This window comes from Pygocentrus nattereri, chromosome 8 (genome assembly GCF_015220715.1).
Source record: "Pygocentrus nattereri isolate fPygNat1 chromosome 8, fPygNat1.pri, whole genome shotgun sequence".
Classification (NCBI taxonomy): Eukaryota; Metazoa; Chordata; class Actinopteri; order Characiformes; family Serrasalmidae; genus Pygocentrus; species Pygocentrus nattereri.
Window position 1 is genome coordinate 10,531,872 of NC_051218.1, and position 17,901 is coordinate 10,549,772.

At 38.5% G+C, this 17,901-nt stretch overlaps 1 protein-coding gene across 11 annotated transcripts in view; it reads left to right on the forward strand.

The window, feature by feature from the left end:
* The window catches only part of magi2b (membrane associated guanylate kinase, WW and PDZ domain containing 2b), a 161,447-nt gene that overhangs the window by 79,453 nt on the left and 64,093 nt on the right, over positions 1 to 17,901 (forward strand). For 6 of the 11 annotated variants that reach the window (XM_017690309.2, XM_017690310.2, XM_017690307.2 and 3 more), the window contains exons 4-7: positions 321 to 536; positions 5,513 to 5,732; positions 7,487 to 7,566; positions 8,102 to 8,176. In XM_017690309.2, the coding sequence (XP_017545798.1) occupies positions 321 to 536; positions 5,513 to 5,732; positions 7,487 to 7,566; positions 8,102 to 8,176 (591 nt within the window). The remainder of the gene's footprint in view (positions 1 to 320; positions 537 to 5,512; positions 5,733 to 7,486; positions 7,567 to 8,101; positions 8,177 to 17,901) is intronic. The other 5 variants (XM_017690311.2, XM_037540471.1, XM_037540473.1 and 2 more) reach the window with 1 other exon arrangement.

The following is a 17,901-nucleotide window of genomic DNA, read 5'->3' on the forward strand; positions in this document are numbered from 1 at the left end:
TCCCATATTTTGTGTCTTCCTCATTAAAATACATATGTCTAATATGTCTATCTATGAACATGGTCCTTAAACTGCACTTGTGGCAGTTTCGTATGTCACGCAGGCACAATGCATCCAATTTGTGCCTGAAACTGGTGCAAATGGCTCAGTAAATCGAGTGCTTTTGAATGTTGAATTTTGCAATATTTTTAATGTAGAAGGCATTGTGTGCTGTTAAAACTGAAAACCCCTTTCAGAGATTAGTTCATTTTCATAACGGTTAGCTAAACAAATCATGATTGTCTCAAATGTACTGTAACATGCGTCTTCTTCTGTTCTAGATAACTTCTATGGCACGCCCAAGCCCCCAGCCGAACCCACGCCCATGCTGTTTAATGTGACTGACCAGCTGCTGCCGGGTGCCCGCCCCAGTGCCGAGGGGAAAAGGAAGAGGAACAAGTCGGTCAGCAACATGGAGAAGGACAGCATCGAGCCGCCTGAGGAGGAGCAGGAAGAGAGCCCCGTCGTTAATGGCAACGGCATTGCGATCACGCCAGGTTAGCGCAAAAAACATTCAAAGACAATAAGCCTCGAGCATATTTCAAGCAAGCTTCAGACACCAAACATGTCTTGGCTGTATGACTGGACCGAATAATGTGACTGCTCGCATGTTTGTTTGTTATGTTGGTATTCAGTTTTCTATTTAGTATTTAAAAGCTTCTTTCAGGCCACAAAAATCACATTTAACCAGCAAGACCTTTAAAAGATCACTTACTTTTAATGAAAATGTTAGTAAATAAATACTTACATAAAGGATAGCTGGTTTAGCTGAATACATCATAAAAGGATGGCCCAGGCATTATTTCATTCTATCTAGACTCTGTTTAGCTTGGCTATGACTGAGCTGAACTTGTCTTGGCCATCGCCCTCAATGCTGCTTTCCAGGATGAAAAAATGCAAATTAACCAAACAAAATAACTCTGAAAAATAAAAAGGTGACTAACTAAAGTGAACTTAACTTAAACTGTGATGGTGAGCCTGATTGATAATACATTGTTGCTGCTTAATGGGTGTATTTTGATTTACAGTAACAAACATACTGAAAATTATGGTTAATTATTTGAATATAAATTAATTATTTAAATATTGTTTACACCCTTACTACTCTTACTGTGTTGTGTGACTGCTACTGGCTGCTGAATTTCCTTCGGATCAATAAAGTATCTATCTATCTAGCTATCTAGCTATCTAGATAGCTATTAAAATATGTAAGTATTACATTTGGAATTAGCCAAAAATTTAGAAAATTCAATTTTTTCACCATTCTGTTGTTTTAATGTAGAATTTCTGATACACATACTTTATCCTTTAGAAGGGCCTATTAATAAGTTGTTGAGCTGATTTGTGTGTGCAAAGAAGACACGAAATTTGCAGTACAGATGGACCAAAACTTGGGAACACAACAGTGCAATAAATATTAAAGTTATTTAATGCTTTTTAACAGAAAGAAAGGGACTGTTTGGAAGTTTGTTAATTTCAGGTTATACTTAATTAGCATAGTGCTTGTATTCCTCCAATTATACACAGCAGGCTTAGGGCAGCTGTAGTACATTTGTAAACAACAATATTTACAAGAAAATAATGTGACTTATCATATATAAAATCTCCTCTGGATCACTAGGAACCAGTGATGTTAACATATATATATAAGGTTTATTTATCTATAGCTATACTGAGTGTAACATATTGGGAAAAATGAAACATAGCCTGTGTAAAGGTTATGGCACATTTTATATTATATAATATTATATAACATAATGTAATATCATAATAAAAATGGAAAAATGATATATATATATATATATAAACAGTATGGCTATAGCTAAATAAACCTTTTATAACTTTTATAACTCCAGTCTCATCTTTGAGTTTGTGGACAAATGAATCCTCCGTTTAGAAAGTCACCTCTAGTTCATGTTACACTGCCTGCCAAAAGTTCATTTTAATTGTTTTTACTGTATGAGCTTGTTTTCTTTGCCACTTTGCAATAACTTAACATACTAAATACCAACCAGGTTCTTTCTTGAAAAAATAGTATAATACATGTCAATATTGATGACAATATTAGTGACAGCGTTATCTTGTGTGAGGTTTCAGCAAAATCTAGACGAACGCGGAAGTAAATGGAAAGGAGAGGTTTATTTACGTTAGGCAGAATCGGCGTCAAGGTGCATGCCTGAAGTCAAAGCCAGTAGAGCACAGATGATCACCGCTGTGATTATCACACCAAGCAAACAGAACAAGTGGGGTAATCCAAAAAACAATGTCATAATAGTAAGCAAAAAAGTCAAACACACATGTCCAGAAACAGGCAACCAGAAATAACAGGGCAAGACAAAAATCAGAGTCCAGATAAACAGGAAACGGGTCAAAACCAAAATGCAGTCAGAAATAACGCTCAGCAAGTTCATTCCAGAAACAGTACTTCACAAAGACTAACTCTAGGCCTGGGCTTTTAAACTGTTCTAATCAGGTCATGTGTTCATCAACTCAGGTGAGACAAGTCAGTAATCCGGTGAGTTAGATTGCTGATAGGTGCGTGACCAATCGTCACCGGTCACATGTTCTCCCAATGATTCCTGGGAGATGGAGTTCAGAACAGTGGCAGAGTCTGTCTGAGGCGTGACACTTGATAATAATGCCAGACCCCACACATCCTAGCTCCTCATTGAGATGTCTGGGTACCACTTTATGGCAGATTAATTTAGAACCGAAAACTGTCAAATCATCATTTATAGAAAACCCTGCTTTTCATGCTGTATCTTCATACCAAAGACGACATTGGATGAACACTGTGGGAGCAAAATATTAGGAAGTAGCTGTTTTATCCTGTATAACCTTTCCTGTAAAAGTAAATGCAAAAGTGTAATTCAGGCATTAGTGTAATGTAAAAAGAATCCAAGGCATCCCCAAACTTTTGACAGAGCAAAATTAAGCCATAGAAGCTGAATTAGTTTTAGTGGAAGTTCAGTAATGTAGTTTGTAAGAAATTTGACTGACTGATTAGTGTGGCATAAAGCATTAACCTTACATGGCCAGGACCCGCTGGTGGGCCCAGTGTTATTACACACCTCTATAACCTCAGAATAGTTCAGATTGCGCTGACGTACCTATAGTTACTGAATAATAAGCCTTAGTGTGTAATAAACCTGGGACTTTTAACGGGTTAAAATTTCCCCAAATCACCCAAAATAGCCTGGATGCTGTCATCCGATTTAAAATCCTAATAAACAAACAACAAAAGCTGACTTCCAGTTAATACCAGAGAGAATAGCAGTAAAGTGAGTGCATTCAACTCACCAAATAGCATATAAGATCACTCTGCCTTGTGTGACGTACTTTCAAGATATTTAATTTTCCTTCTATTTCTAATTAGACAATGCCAAAAATGTTCCAGATTACAGTAGTCTTGTTTTGATCTTAAGGATAAAGGAACTGTGTCAATCACCCCCCTCCCCCCATTTTAGAAGTTGTCCTTGTCTACCAGTCACCAAAAAAGGGGTGGGGTTGTCTATTAGCATGTTTTGTTATTACATTATTATCATTATTGTCTTTATTATTACATTCTGTGAAGTCGATTTGAGCAGGACTACTATTACTGAGAGAGATTGGGGTTTGGCTCCTTGTAAGTCCTGTTGGAGCTCGATTAGTTTTAGTAGAGGAGGTAAAGTAATTTGTACGAAACTTGACTGGCCGATTCTTAGAGAAAAAGTGTCTGAGTAATTTCTCCAAATTGCCTCAGACAGCATGAATTAAAACATCAAATCCCAGAAATTCTCTTCAGTGTTGAGACTGAGAATGAAATAAATCTGAACAAACAAGACAAACTAACATACAGTTAATGCCAAGTTTACTAGCGTTAGGTCAGTAAAGTGAGCTCAGTCAACTTAACAAATACCGCCCAACAGTTCACAATCACACTGTCCTGTGGGAGGTGCTTTGAAGATATTCAGTTTTCTTTCTCCGAATTAGGCCATCACCAAAATGTTGTTGATTACAGTAGTCTAGTTTTTCGAATTTGAGAATAAAGAAACGGTGCCAAGTCGAGCTCCAATTTAGCAGCTTGTCTTCCAGTCAGCAAATAAAGAGATGCTGTTTTCTATTAGCAGGTTTTGTCATTATGTTATCAGGTTGACTCACAGCTCCTTGATTAATTATACTGGCCCTTGAAAAAGTAAAGCTATCAATGTAATCTGGATTACAAGTGACACTTGTACCTTTTGTTCCAGACAGTATTTTTATTGAGAACAATATGCTCTTAAACTAGAAAGTCATAATTTATTACTTGTCAACAGATGAAAAATGATGCTTGTGTAAGTGTTCATCGCCTTCAGACTAGTACTTGATAGACCCATCTTTTGCTGTAATAACAGCTTTAAGTCCATTGGAGTTTCTCCCAGCTCTGCACACTGTCTGAGTCTGATTTTCACCCATTCTTCCTTGCAGATTTGCTCTGGTTTTTTATGTTGGTTAGATCATGCATGTGGACTGCAATTTTCAAATAGTGCCAAAGATTCTTTATTGGACTGAGATCTAGACTCTTGACTTGGGAACTGTAGAAAATTAATGTTTTGTTGTTCAGCATCTCCTCATGACGTGATTCTACCACCCACATGCTTCACTGTTGGGATGATGTTTTGACAGTTTTAGGTTTGTGCCACATAACATTTTAGTACATACAAACTCTAGACATGCTTTGATGTAGTTTTTCTTCAGTAATGGCTTCTTTCTAGCCGCCCTCCCATACAGGTCAGTTGTATCCAAAACTTTTGTTATTATTGACTGGTGTACTTCCGTCTTTAAGTGACTTTCCTCTCAATTACTCTTTTTGCTCTGAGTATTGAGGGACAGCCTTGTCTAGGCAGTGCCTGGGTGGTATGATGCAGCTTCCACCTCCACATAATTGATTTAACTCACTGGGAAATTCAAACACTTAAATATAATTGTCTAGCCTTTCCCTTTTTTGTATGTCTGTAACTTTATCTCCAATTTCCAATTTCTGGTCTTAATTTTCAGTTTTCCTTCAGATTCACAGTTTGACCAGCGGTACTTAAATTAAGGGAGTTTTTACCCAGAAAAGATGTGCTTCTTTGATTATTTACTGATAAATGCCCATTGTAAGCCAATTGTATCCTCATTAGGACAGTATCTTCCGTTTGTGTCAACTAGGAGCTTCCAAAGCATGTATAGAATTTTATAGGAAAGAGCATTTTTCAGTTAGTCATTTTTGTCACAGAAAATTTTCTTTATAAAATTTTCTTTTAAAATTTTCTTTTATTCATACCAATGCCACTTTTTAAAATATGGCACAGTACAAAATATCAGTGTCATTTGTAATCCAGATGAGTCTGATGACTTTTAAGGGGGGTAGAACTGAGGAAATGGATCTTGTAATTAACCTCCTCTCTCAAAACTAATCACACTCAAATAAGGCATAAAACACAGACTTACATACACACTGTCCCTCCCACAGAGTCAAGTGAACATGAAGACAAGAGCACCGATGCCTCGGGTGATGTGCCCCCCCAGTCGTGCCCACCTGAGACCCCCACTCTCACAGCCACAGACGCCCCAGAAGAGGAAGGCGAGGCCCCCAAATCCCCCCCAGACTCGCAAGGCAACGATGATCTGGGACCGCTGCCTGACAACTGGGAGATGGCCTACACTGAGAAAGGCGAAGTCTACTTCATAGAGTGAGTGAAGTTCACTTCAAAGCACACTTCAGAAAAAGACACAAAGCATGTGGAGCTGCTTGTGGTTGGGGAGTGGAGCACATCTGTGCAGTTCCTGTGAAATATGTGGATAAATGAGGGCGTCCTTTTTCACATGGTGTCATGCATACATGAATTATTTATGGGAACATGAGTAAGAACTGACAAAACATCCTATACGTTTGCATTTTTCCTTTGTAAATTAAATTACTGTTATTTATTTGTTCAACATCTCCGAGTTTGAGTGTGAATTTCCACAATAGATCGTGTTGACCTGTTGCTGTATCGCACAGCTGAATGAATCACCCGTAAATTGCAGCAAATTCGTTTTGCAGACATGATATAATAAACAGCATTAGCAGAGAGAGAGAGAGACTGAGAGAAAGGGAGAAAGATACAGGGAGAAGGAGGAAGAAGGAAAGAGAGATACAGGAAGAGAAAGAGATACAAGAAGAGAGGTAAAAGAGATATAGAGACTAAAGATACAGGGAGTGAGAGGCAGAGAGATGCAGATTCACAGAGATACAAAGAAAGAAGAGAGAGCAAGAGAGATACAGTGTGAGAGAGATACAGTGTGAAGGAGGGAGATAGAGAGAGATACAGGGTAAGAGAGGGAGAGAAAGTGATATACAGGGTGGGAGAGTTAGAGAGAGAGAAACAGGGTAAGAGAGATACAGGGTAAGAGAGGGAGAGAAAGTGATATAGGGGAAAGATATAGGGAAAGAGAGAGATACAGGGAAAGAGATATAGGGAAAGAGAGATACAGGAAGAGAGAGATACAGGGAAAGAGATACAGGAAGAGAGAGATACAGGGAAAGAGATATAGGGAAAGAGAGATACAAGGAAAGAGATACAGGAAGAGAGAGATACAGGGAAAGAGATACAGGAAGAGAGAGATACAGGGAAAGAGATGTAGGGAAAGAGAGATACAGGGAAAGAGATATACAGAAAGAGAGAGATACAGGGAAAGAGATACAGGAAGAGAGAGATACAGGGAAAGAGATGTAGGGAAAGAGAGATACAGGAAAAGAGATTCAGGAAGAGAGAGATACAGGTGAGATGGAGGAGCACGAGAGACAGAAGAGAGAGAAGAAGATACAGTGAGAAACGAAAAAAGACACACAGAGGTCCTTTGAGGGAGAGGGATAAAAAAAGAGAGAGAGAAAGAGCCAGAGAGAGAGAAGAGTGAGAGAGTGAGAGAGTGAGAGAGTGAGAGAGTGAGAGAGAGAGAGAGAGAGAGAGAGAGAGAGAGAGAAGGGGAAAAAAGGGAGAGAAACTGAGATTCAGTGCCAGAAGGAGAGAAAGAGGGAGAGTTATTCTCCTCCTTTCCCCCTCTTTCTTCATGTTATGGGAGGCAGGGGGCTCATTAAAATTATTGATTGCCATTCTGCTAACTGGAACTGTGCCGCCCACCGTAGCGAAAGCTTGTGGGATATCGAGTCGTGAATCTTACTCATCGTGTACTTAAAACCGCTACACGGCAACACTTTATCTAACTGGAAATCCTTAATAGCTCTTTATAACCTGCTGGCTGATGAAATCATGTATAGCCAGCTGTATTATGGAAGGAGAAGATGGAGTAACTCCATGCTGGTATAAATGTAGAGGTCTTCAGTCCTGGCAAAGTGATCCCATTTGCAGTCTGATAAGGCTGTAGGAGAATTTATCAGTGAATGCTTTAGCAAACAGTCAGTGGTAGATGCATTAAACGTGTTTCTTTCTCTGTGCCTCCTCAGTCACAACACCAAAACAACATCATGGCTTGATCCACGATTAGCAAAAAAGGCCAAACCTCCAGAGGAATGCGAGGACGATGGTAAGTGTACTCGAGTATTATAGTGTGTTGATGTACTCGACTTTCTCTAGTACATGTCCTAGCAAGAGAAATCTGTACAATCTTAATAAAGTACAGAATGTTTGCCAGTAATTGCTTCTTGTATCTTGGTTATGGTTATAGCTAGTTATAGCTTTCAGATTAGGCCTGCAGAGGCAGTTCATGCTTGGCGAAGCATCCATCTCAAGCAATCTGATCACAAGTGGACAGTGAGATGTGTAGCCGCTTACATCTGGCATTTCCGTGTGTCTCGAATGTCTCTAGTGACCGCTTATGGGTGTTGGTTCTTCCTATCAGCAAACTATGCAAGCTATGTAGGGTCCCCACTTGCTGAATGATGTCATTTATTTATGTAGAGTTATTTATCAGATAAGCCTATTACACATTTCAGAAGACTGCTGGGGATTTTTAACCCCGGCAGGCCTAAGCAGTTTTGACTGATGTCCAGTCTAAGTGTGGCTGGTCACGTGTACCAACATTGAACTATGTTTTTTTTCTGCTATCCATACGAGTGTAGTAGCAGCAGACGTGACAGAATGGCTTCGAAGCGCCATCGCCCATCAGAGGCCAAAAAAACGACAGACAGATGCAGGTAGCTACACATTGTATTGCTATAAGTTATCATTATGCTCTCTCGTCTCATGAAAGTGTGAGAGACTGATCAGAAATGTTTAAAAGCTTTGTCATTTGCTTGTTGTTGCTAGAGTTCACAGGAGGACGATGTTAGTTAACCTTATACCATCAAGTGAATCTGAAATGATTCCAAACTCCTTATGTAGGGGTTAAAATGATGAGCAGAGCTTTCTATAGACATAAAATACATAATGTCTTAAGACCTGAGTAGTACCCTATATAGAGAGGTACAGGGAAAAATGTAATAGAAGTTTGCTAATGTTAGTTAACTAGCTACAGTGCTGTGAAAAAGTATTTGCCCCCACCTGATTTCTTCTATTTTTGGTAAATTGTCACATTTAAATGTTTCAGGCCATTCGACTAATTTTAATAGAAATTGAAGACAACCCATATAAACACAAAATGGAGTTTTTAAATGATCATTGCATTTATTGAAAATAAAGAGTTATTCAAGTCCTAAGTTATCCATGTGAAAAAGTAATTGCCCCCCCAAGCCTAATGACTGGTTGTGCCACCCTTGCCAATAACAAAAGAAATCAAACTTGCGATGGGTCTTTTACATTGTTGTGGAGGAATTGTGGCCCACTTTGCAGAATTGTTTTTATGCAGCTACATTGGGTTTTTGAGCATGAACTGCCACTGTTTAAGGTCCAAAGCATTTCAGTGGAATTCAAGTCAGGGCTTTAACTTTGTTTCTTTTGAGCCATTCAGAGGTGGACTTGTTTGTGAGCTTCGGGTCATTGTGCATCTGCAAACCCAGTTGTGCTTGAGCTTTAGGTCACAAACTGGTGGGCAGACACTCTCCTTCAGGATTTTCTTAGAGAGCACAATTTATAGTTCCATCAATTATGAAGCGTCGTCCAGGTCCTGCAGAAGCAAAGCAGCCCCAGACCACCACCATGTTTGACTGTTGGTATGATGTTCTTATGGTGGAATGTGGTGTTAGCTGTATGCCAGATGTAATGGGACCCATGTCTTTCAAAAAGGTCCACCTTTGATTCATCAGTCCACAGAATTTTATCCCAAAAGTCTTGGGGATCATCTAGATGCTTTTAGCAGATGGGTCTTTGTGTTCTGTTTGGTCAGCAGTGGTTTGTGCCTTGAAATTTTACCATAAATGCCATTTTTGTCCACTGTCTTACTTATTGTGGAACTATGTACATTTACATCTGAGGCAAATGAGGCCTGCAGTTCTTTAGATGTTTGTCTGGGTTCTTTTGTAACCTCATGGATGAGTTGTTGATGCACACTTGGTGAAATCTTGGTAGCCCAGCCACTCCTGAGAAGGTTCACCACTGTTCTAAGTTTTCTTAATTTGTGCATAATGACTCTCACTGTGGTTTGCTGAAGTCCCAGAGCCTTAGCAATGGCTTTGTAAGACTGGTAAATTTAAATTACTTTGTTTCACTTCTTTTTTTTTAATCTCTTGACAGCGTGGTGTCATGTGTTGCTTCTGGTGTGCCTGCTTCACAATGTCAGACAGGTTCTATTTAAGTGATGTGTAGATTCAGAAGGTCTGGCAGCAGTCATGCCTGGGTGCAGCTAGTGAAATTGAACCCAATAATGATTTGAATTTGGTTAGCTGGTTGATTTAGTAGACAAGGCTGCAATTACTTTTTCACATAGGGCCAGGTAGGGCTGAACAGCATTTTTCCTTCAAGAAATGAAATCTTCCTTTAAAAGCAGCATTTTTTGCTCACTTGTGTTATCACTGTCTAATATTAAAAGTAGCTTGATGATCTGAGACATTCAAGTGTGACAAACATGCAAAAATTAAAGAAATTGGGAAGGGGCAAATACTTTTTCACAGCACTGTAGAGACCACTTTTGAAACTATGAGTTCACATTGTGGTAGCTGGTTGTCGTCATAAACGTTCAGTAAATGAATCTAACTTAGCCAGACATATGAAGACATATCTCAGATTGTCTATGTCCCAGGAATGCTTGAGTGGTCACATGGCTATCCACTTATGATCAGATCACCGAAAGCACATGCTGTCAGGTGTGAATGAGCTTAGAGTGAACCATTGGATTTGTTTGGATTTCAGGTAGGGCTAGCTGATTTATTGGATATTTACAGTATGTTTGCGATTATATACAAAATTAGCCGACAATGTGAATATTAATACCTCTCATTGTGCACATTTTAAGCACACAGTTGATTGAAGACTGGCAGTCGCGTGACCTCTCTGTCTCTTGAATTTGAGCTTGTTAAGCCTCAGGAAAATTAAACTTTAAAGAATAATTGAACATGTAAAGCGACTCATTGATCACCTGCACACAGGAGAGCAGGGTTCGATTCCCCATTCAGGTGGGAATACAGGCTGCTCTGGATTAGAGTGTCTGCTAAAAGCCTAGAGAAAGAGAGACTGGGAGGGACATTTAGTACCAATAAAACAAGCTCTTACCCCACCTTGAGCAGCATCCTGTACACTACAAATGAAATAATGGACTGGATACAGTTCATAGATTGTTTTAACTACAATTCAGTTCTGAATACAGTTGAATTTTGGTTTTGAATCATTGCAGTTATGTAAGCTGTCCAGACAAAATTTCAGAGAGAATGTATGAATATTGAAATGCATATTGTTCATTGCCAGAAGGCTGAAAAAATATTGAGATACACTTATAGCCCAGCCCTAGCTTCAGATCAGAGTAACGAGGTTTACTGTTGATTAGGTCCTCAAAAGTATAGTGAAGTATTACATTGTCCTTGTTTTTTAGATTTTCAAGACAGAAGTGTTCTTTGTAAACCAGAGAACAACAGAGCTAACTTGCAGAACCAAAAACACTTTTAAAGTGGTTTTATGTGAAGTTCCATGTTTTGACAGAAACAATTTCCTTTTAGTTATTGAGGTTACTTATGTTTGTGTACTGAACTTATGTTTGACCTCATGTCCTGACAGGGTATAAAAACAGACCTCTGTATAGGCTTGGATGACAGGGCAATGTAATCGGATATTATTGATTGACAAGTAAGCTGATGATAATGTTTCAAAAGCAACAGTTGCTGTGTTGGTGAAAAAAACTGACAGAGAAGAACAGAGGACTAATGTAATTGTGATAAATGTGACAAATAATGCTAAACAATATGTATATATAATGATTCCCTGTTAGTGTTTAAACAGTGTATTATACTTTTGTTGTGTTTGTATTTTCTCCTGAGGTGCACTTATAACATTTTGTGTGATTTATGTACCAAAAACAGCCATAATTCTTTTCTATGTGACATTTTTGCAACCTCTCTTTATCCCTTAGAATTAAACAGGCTGTTTTTGTTACTGTGTCTTTAAGCGTGGCGTATGTAAATGAGCTCTGTTCTGATTAGCTGTCCTATATTGTGCCTTGTACAAAAAGCATTCTGGACTGAAACACTCCTTGTTGCTCCAGCATGAATGGGTGGGTCTAAAGTGCTTTTGGCTGAATAGGTGGATGTATGTTAATGTGTTGGTTTTCTTGACATCACAAACACACTGGAGTTAAAATATGGGCCCTTTATTGAGCTGTTGGGATATGACAGTAAATTTTGCACTGTCTCTGCTCAGGTTCTCACAGAGTGTGACCTTCCACCTGATGAAAATTCTCAGCATTTTCTGTTCAGCTTAAGTGTCCCGATGGTTTGAATGAGTACGATTATGAACGTATAATACTTCTTAGTTTCCCACAGGGATCTATAGCTTAATTCCAGAGTGACTCCCCTGTAGTGACTGAAGTCACCCCCTGGATGTGGCTTTGGAACTCTCTCTTTTACTTGTGTGTGTGTGTGTGTGTATGTGTGTGTGTGTGTATGTGTGTGTGTGCGAGACAGTCTAGAATTTCTCTCACGGGAGAGCGATTAGTGCAATATATGAATATCATTACAACTTCTCATTAAGTCCATTAATGTTAACATTTCAGTCCACAGCATGCAATGCAAATCTACACAAATCTACTAATACCGTTGATTTTCTAAGTGAAAATAATTTAACACATCTCTGCGACAAGCACACTTACATGTGGCTTTTTTCATTACAATTTCTGTTTATTTTCAATTTAACATACTGAAAAAATAAAACAAAATATAAAATGTTTCATAGTTTTGCACAGACATTTTTTTTAATTAGGGAAAGTAATTGTGCACTAAAATGTGCAGAAGTGTTTTCTGTAAGATGTGCATTTATTTTTAACCTTCATGTATGACGTGGTCTGAAAAACTCCTGCCAAATCGAACATGATGCCTCTGACTTGAATTTTTATTTCAGGCTTTAAAGGTGATTTTCAGCAGTGCACACACCATATTTTAGCAAGTTCTTTTCTGTCCCTACTCAGCAATGCTTCTTGAACCAAAGAATCTTATATAGTGCAGCTTTAAGAAAAATACAGTAAAAATACAGTAATTTATCAGGTGACTTCTACCTCATCACACTGCTTATTTAGTCAAACTGTATGACATTTTGTGACATGATAATGATTATTTAACTTCAAATAAGCCTTGAAGCCTTTAAGGCAGTTTAAAAGCTAGTAGATTTTGTGTTTATTCAACTTTGATCATTTGTTGTTTTCTTCATCTGCAGGGTGTGTCAAGCAGAACACGTCCTATATTTTTTTTGTTTATTCTTGCAGTTTTCACAAAAATGTCATTTCAGAGTACCCCTGTTAAAAATCGCCGTTAGAAGGTCTAACCTTGATAACAGAGACTGGCAGCCAGTTTAGTCTGAAATGTCCCTGTCTGTTTCCATCCCAGTTCAGCCTGATGGAGTTGGACTTTTCTGTTATTTGGCACAGAAAAAAAAGAGCTTACTAAAATGAACTTTCTAAGCTACCACATCATCTACAGTGAACACACTTCTACCCATTTTAATACACACATACTGTTTATTTACTGAATGTAACATATTGGGAAAAATGAAACGTAGCCTGTGAAAAGGTTATGGCACATTTTCTATTTTCTATTATATAATATATAACATAACATAATATCATAATAAAAATGGGAAAATTATGTATATATATATATATATATACACACACACCATTTTGCCATTTTTATTATATATATATATATATATATATATATATATATATATATATATATATATATATATATATATATATATGTGTGTGTGTGTGTGTGTGTGTGTCTGTGTGTGTGTGTCTGTGTGTATGTATATATATATATATATATATATATATATATATATATATATATATTTTTTTTTTTTTTTTTTTTGATGATATTTTTTCCAATATGTTAAACTACACAAAAAAGTGAAAAATGGCCACTAAAAGAGATAAAAACTACATGTTGAAGAGGATGTGTTGACTTACTTACATGTAGATCAACTGAACATGATCATGATTACCATTGCTATTCAAACATTTGCATATGACTTTAAAATTGAAAGTATGAAGGAGAAAAGTGTTTTTTCTTGACATGAAACTGTCCATATTAGTGTGCCCATTTGGCACCGACCTAGTAGAACGATTCATGTGTGCCTTGCTATACTATGAAAAATATATATTGATGATTAATATATATATATTGATGATGACCTAATTTTTAAATAATTTTTGATGAATTTTTTGAAATTACTCAGGGCTGCCTCTGTATATTTCCGTGCTTCTCCTTCTCTGTTTATACTGCTGTTGTGTCATAACCTGATTTTCCCTTTGGGACACTCTGAGTGGGCTCTCTGTGTTGCGAGAGCTGTAAGGAGAATGATATGGGTGTTTGGGGAAAGCTTGCTTTTGAGCTCTTACGCAACAAACGATTAGGGCACACTATCGCGCTGCTTCAGTGGACAGGAGGGTCATTCACTGCGTTTTTGAAAGTTATGTCTCCCTCAGCTACCGTGGAGATGTTGACTGTGCGTTCCTGAAGCCTGAGTTCAAAGCACAAACAACATAGTTTTCCAGTCTGTCATCCTGTCATTTCACAGCACGTCGACTTAAGTGAAAATTAGCTGTAATTACTTTGAAGCCTCTCCTGTGTGAGTCGCTGAGTGGTTATGACTGTTAATCATCAACCCGGCTAAGAAGAGGCTTACAGATAATGAAGCATCATTCTGATGTCTCCACAATGTGGACACACAGACAGTGCACATCAAGACCGAAACAACAGATGGTATATAAGTACATCAATAAGAAAGAATGAGTTGGGCTGACTTTTGAAGAATCTTCTGAAGCATCCAGGAATTAATCAGGATTGTGTGCTAAAGCTTTTCTCATGGCCGCTTGTCTACTTTCACAAAAGTCAGTCGAGTCAGCCACCACGGATTCCTTTAGAATGATATTAAAAATGAAAAATTACCCCACCAAAATGTCCACTAAGAAGGATTATCATGCTCTCTGTTTGTGAGCTTGGACATGACCATGGAGTGACTGTGATTCTGTACATTTTAACCTTTCATCCATTTAGTGTGTTCACACTTGGCAGGTTTGAGCTGAATAATATGTCCCCTGGTTTGACGGATTTCTTATTGTATTCATTAGAACAATTGAGAACACCATTCAGACTCTGTTTTGCAACAAATAAGTGGACCGAGACCCACTGTGCAGTCCACTATCAAACAAACTCTGGTGCAGAACACAGTACAGATTTAAGACATCCATACAGATAAAATCCAGAATAAGCTGTTGTCTCTTCTCTGCATATTTTCTTTGGTACTTGTGAATAATTTTGCTTTTTTGCATGCATTTTATCATCTCTTTGTAGCTCTCTGGTGATTATAAAAAGAATATTTTCAGTTTTAAAGAGATGCAAAGGCATGGTTAGACCATTATAAAACACTCCATATACACTCATATTACCGCCCACAGTAATGATGTATTAATGCACAGTATCCACCTTTTCATGTCATGGGAAAACCATGATAATGTATCATCTCTCATGGCTTGTAGCTTTAGAATATCACAAGACATGCAGTATTGTGCAAAAGATCACCCTTTTATTTACTTAATTTCCAAAGTACTTTCAGTTTCAAGTTCTTTCATTTTTCAGTGTCAGGAAAAAATGGGAAACATATTTAACAAAAAATGGCACTAAATTTATATGCACAGAAATATAAGTGTATTTCTTCAGTGTTTAATTTGTCCATTCTTTTCAGAATTCTTGCTTTCCACATTTTCCATTTTACACACCCCCGAAGTTCAGTTTTAGAAGTTGGTTGTGTTTTCTGCTTCTCACAATCTGAGTAATCCCAAACACAGTCTGTGATGTCGAGGTCTAGACTGTGGGGTGGTCGGTTCATTGTTCTGAGAGCACCAGCAATTTCTTTAAGCACGTTCAGATCTTCTCAGACGTGTGCTTAGGTTCATTATCTCACTTTAATCAGACGCTTTCAAGGGGGTATTGCATGATGCCTTTAAACTTGTTTGCTCTTATCAGTATTCATGAATGCTTAAATCAAAAACAAATCACCAACTCCAGATGGTGTTATACATCCTGTAGTCAGACACTCTGCCTACACAGAACTGGGCATCTGATATCTTTTGCACACAAAGCTGGCCACAACTATCAGGGTTTTGTTGCTTGCATTCTGATTTGCTGTCCGCACATTCATGCATACACATATTTGTGCAGTAGTGAGCAGCTGCCTGCGCTGGACATTGTGACGGTATTTTCAGTTTTTACATGCTGCACCAAAACAGCGGTTCTTGGTCAAGTTATGCAGTGAAAACCATAAGACTCTCTGTTGATAGGCAGAAGCACTGCACTGATCCTCCTCTATGGTTCACTGATGATTGTACACATGGTTGAAGAGTCTTTTATTTCTTTAGTTACATACATTAGTAACATATATACTACCGAGTATTGGAACACCTACACAGGAGACTTTGTGACATCCCATTGTAAATCCATAGGCATTAATATGGATTTGTCCCCCCCCCTTTAACCCCAAAGTTGGAAGCATATAATTGTCCAAAATGGCTTGGTCTGCTGAAGCATTAAGATTTCCCTTCACTGGAACTAAGGGGTCTAGGCCAACCCTATCCCTAGTCCACCAAACTTTATAGTTGCACAATGCAGTCAGGTAGATAATGCTCTTCTGGCATTCGCCAAACCCAGACTCATCCATCAAACGGCAAGATAGAGAAGCGAAATTTGTCGCTCCAAAGAATACATTTTCACTGCTCCAGAGTCTTGTGGCAGCATGCACCACTGCATTCGATGCTTTTCATTGTGCATTTTGATCTATAGGCTAGTGTAGTTGCTCAGCCATGGAAACTCATTTTGTGAAGCTCCTAACATGCAGAGCTGCTGTTACTCCTAGACGCTTCCATTTCACAATGATAACACTTACAGTTGACAGGGGCAGATCTAGCAGGGCAGAAAACAAACACAGTTTTGACACTATGACAGTGCATTTACATTTACAGCATTTAGCAGACGCTCTTATCCAGAGCGACTTACAAGAAGTGCTTTGTCAATCTAGAGAAAGTATCTTTTGCAAGTTACCAATAGGTTAGAGAAAAAGACAGTGCCATGTTTAAAGTCACTGGGTCAACTTTCAGTGTTCCCGTATAAATTTTCTTCTTTTCTCAATGACTGCTTCCTGACAGTTTAGTGGATATTATTACAGTTATTGTCCCAAATATGTGTCATAAAGTCTGTCCAGCTGGTTTGGTGCAGACCAAGGAAGCCAAACCATTGACAAAACGCCACCCTTAGGAAGAGAAAGTGCAAATAATGATTTTGGTGTTTGTTTTTACTAAAGAAACATTTTCAGAGCTTCATACAGTATAGGTGACTTTAGGGAAGCTAATCAGTATTATTTATATTAGTACTTCTTAAATCATCTTGCTTTAACACACATAGCCTAGAAGAATAATAATAAACAGTTCACCTACAGATCAGCGTCTTTCCCCATTCTATCCTTCCATGTGTTTTCAATCATTTCAGTCCAGCTTCTTTTCACCCTGTGCAATTTTCTGGCATTTTCACTGCATTTAGTGAATGTAGTTCCCATGCGTGAGATCCCCATCAAGACGCCTTTAATACAACAGGTGCACAGATGAGAGCACCTCGATACAACTTGAAAGCATTTAGGCTCATGCTGGCAGCGAGTTCGGTCTACAGGCCCAAGGCGCATTATCTGAAAACACAAGACAAATGGGGGTGACAAATAGGTGTGAGTGCTTGTTTCAGAGTGGATATCTGCCATCCACAGTGGATCGTTGTCTGTAGACGTTTCCACACGGTGGTAAAGGCTGAACATGCGTTTATTTGTTGCTCCTCCTGTGTTTATTATGTAGCATTGTGCTCTATACACAAATCTACCATGTATAAAACCCTCTGTTGAGTTGGGATGCAATTTAACAGTGCCAGAAAAATCAATATCTCTTTCTACCGGCCTGTTAAGTGCTTCTGTGTGACATGACTACTAATACTCCCCTCCCTATCGGAGCCCAGATCTATTTTTCGCCGCTCTGTGTGGCCGAGTACATTCTCCGGTACACTTATTAGTCAGTGCAGCCTGGTGTAATCTGTTGTGTTGAGAGTGCCTTCTTTCCTGTGTACAGTATGTTCCTTCCTATTACTAAAATTACCATTGAAGCTTTTCCACTGACGTTTTAGCGTCATCCTTGTGAGACCTCCTCAACCACCCCCTGTACCCCACCGCAGCCGTCTGACCCCGGCATGATCTCCCTCACTGCTCATTACTGTCACAGCTCCCGCATAAGGAATGATCACTATGTACTAAT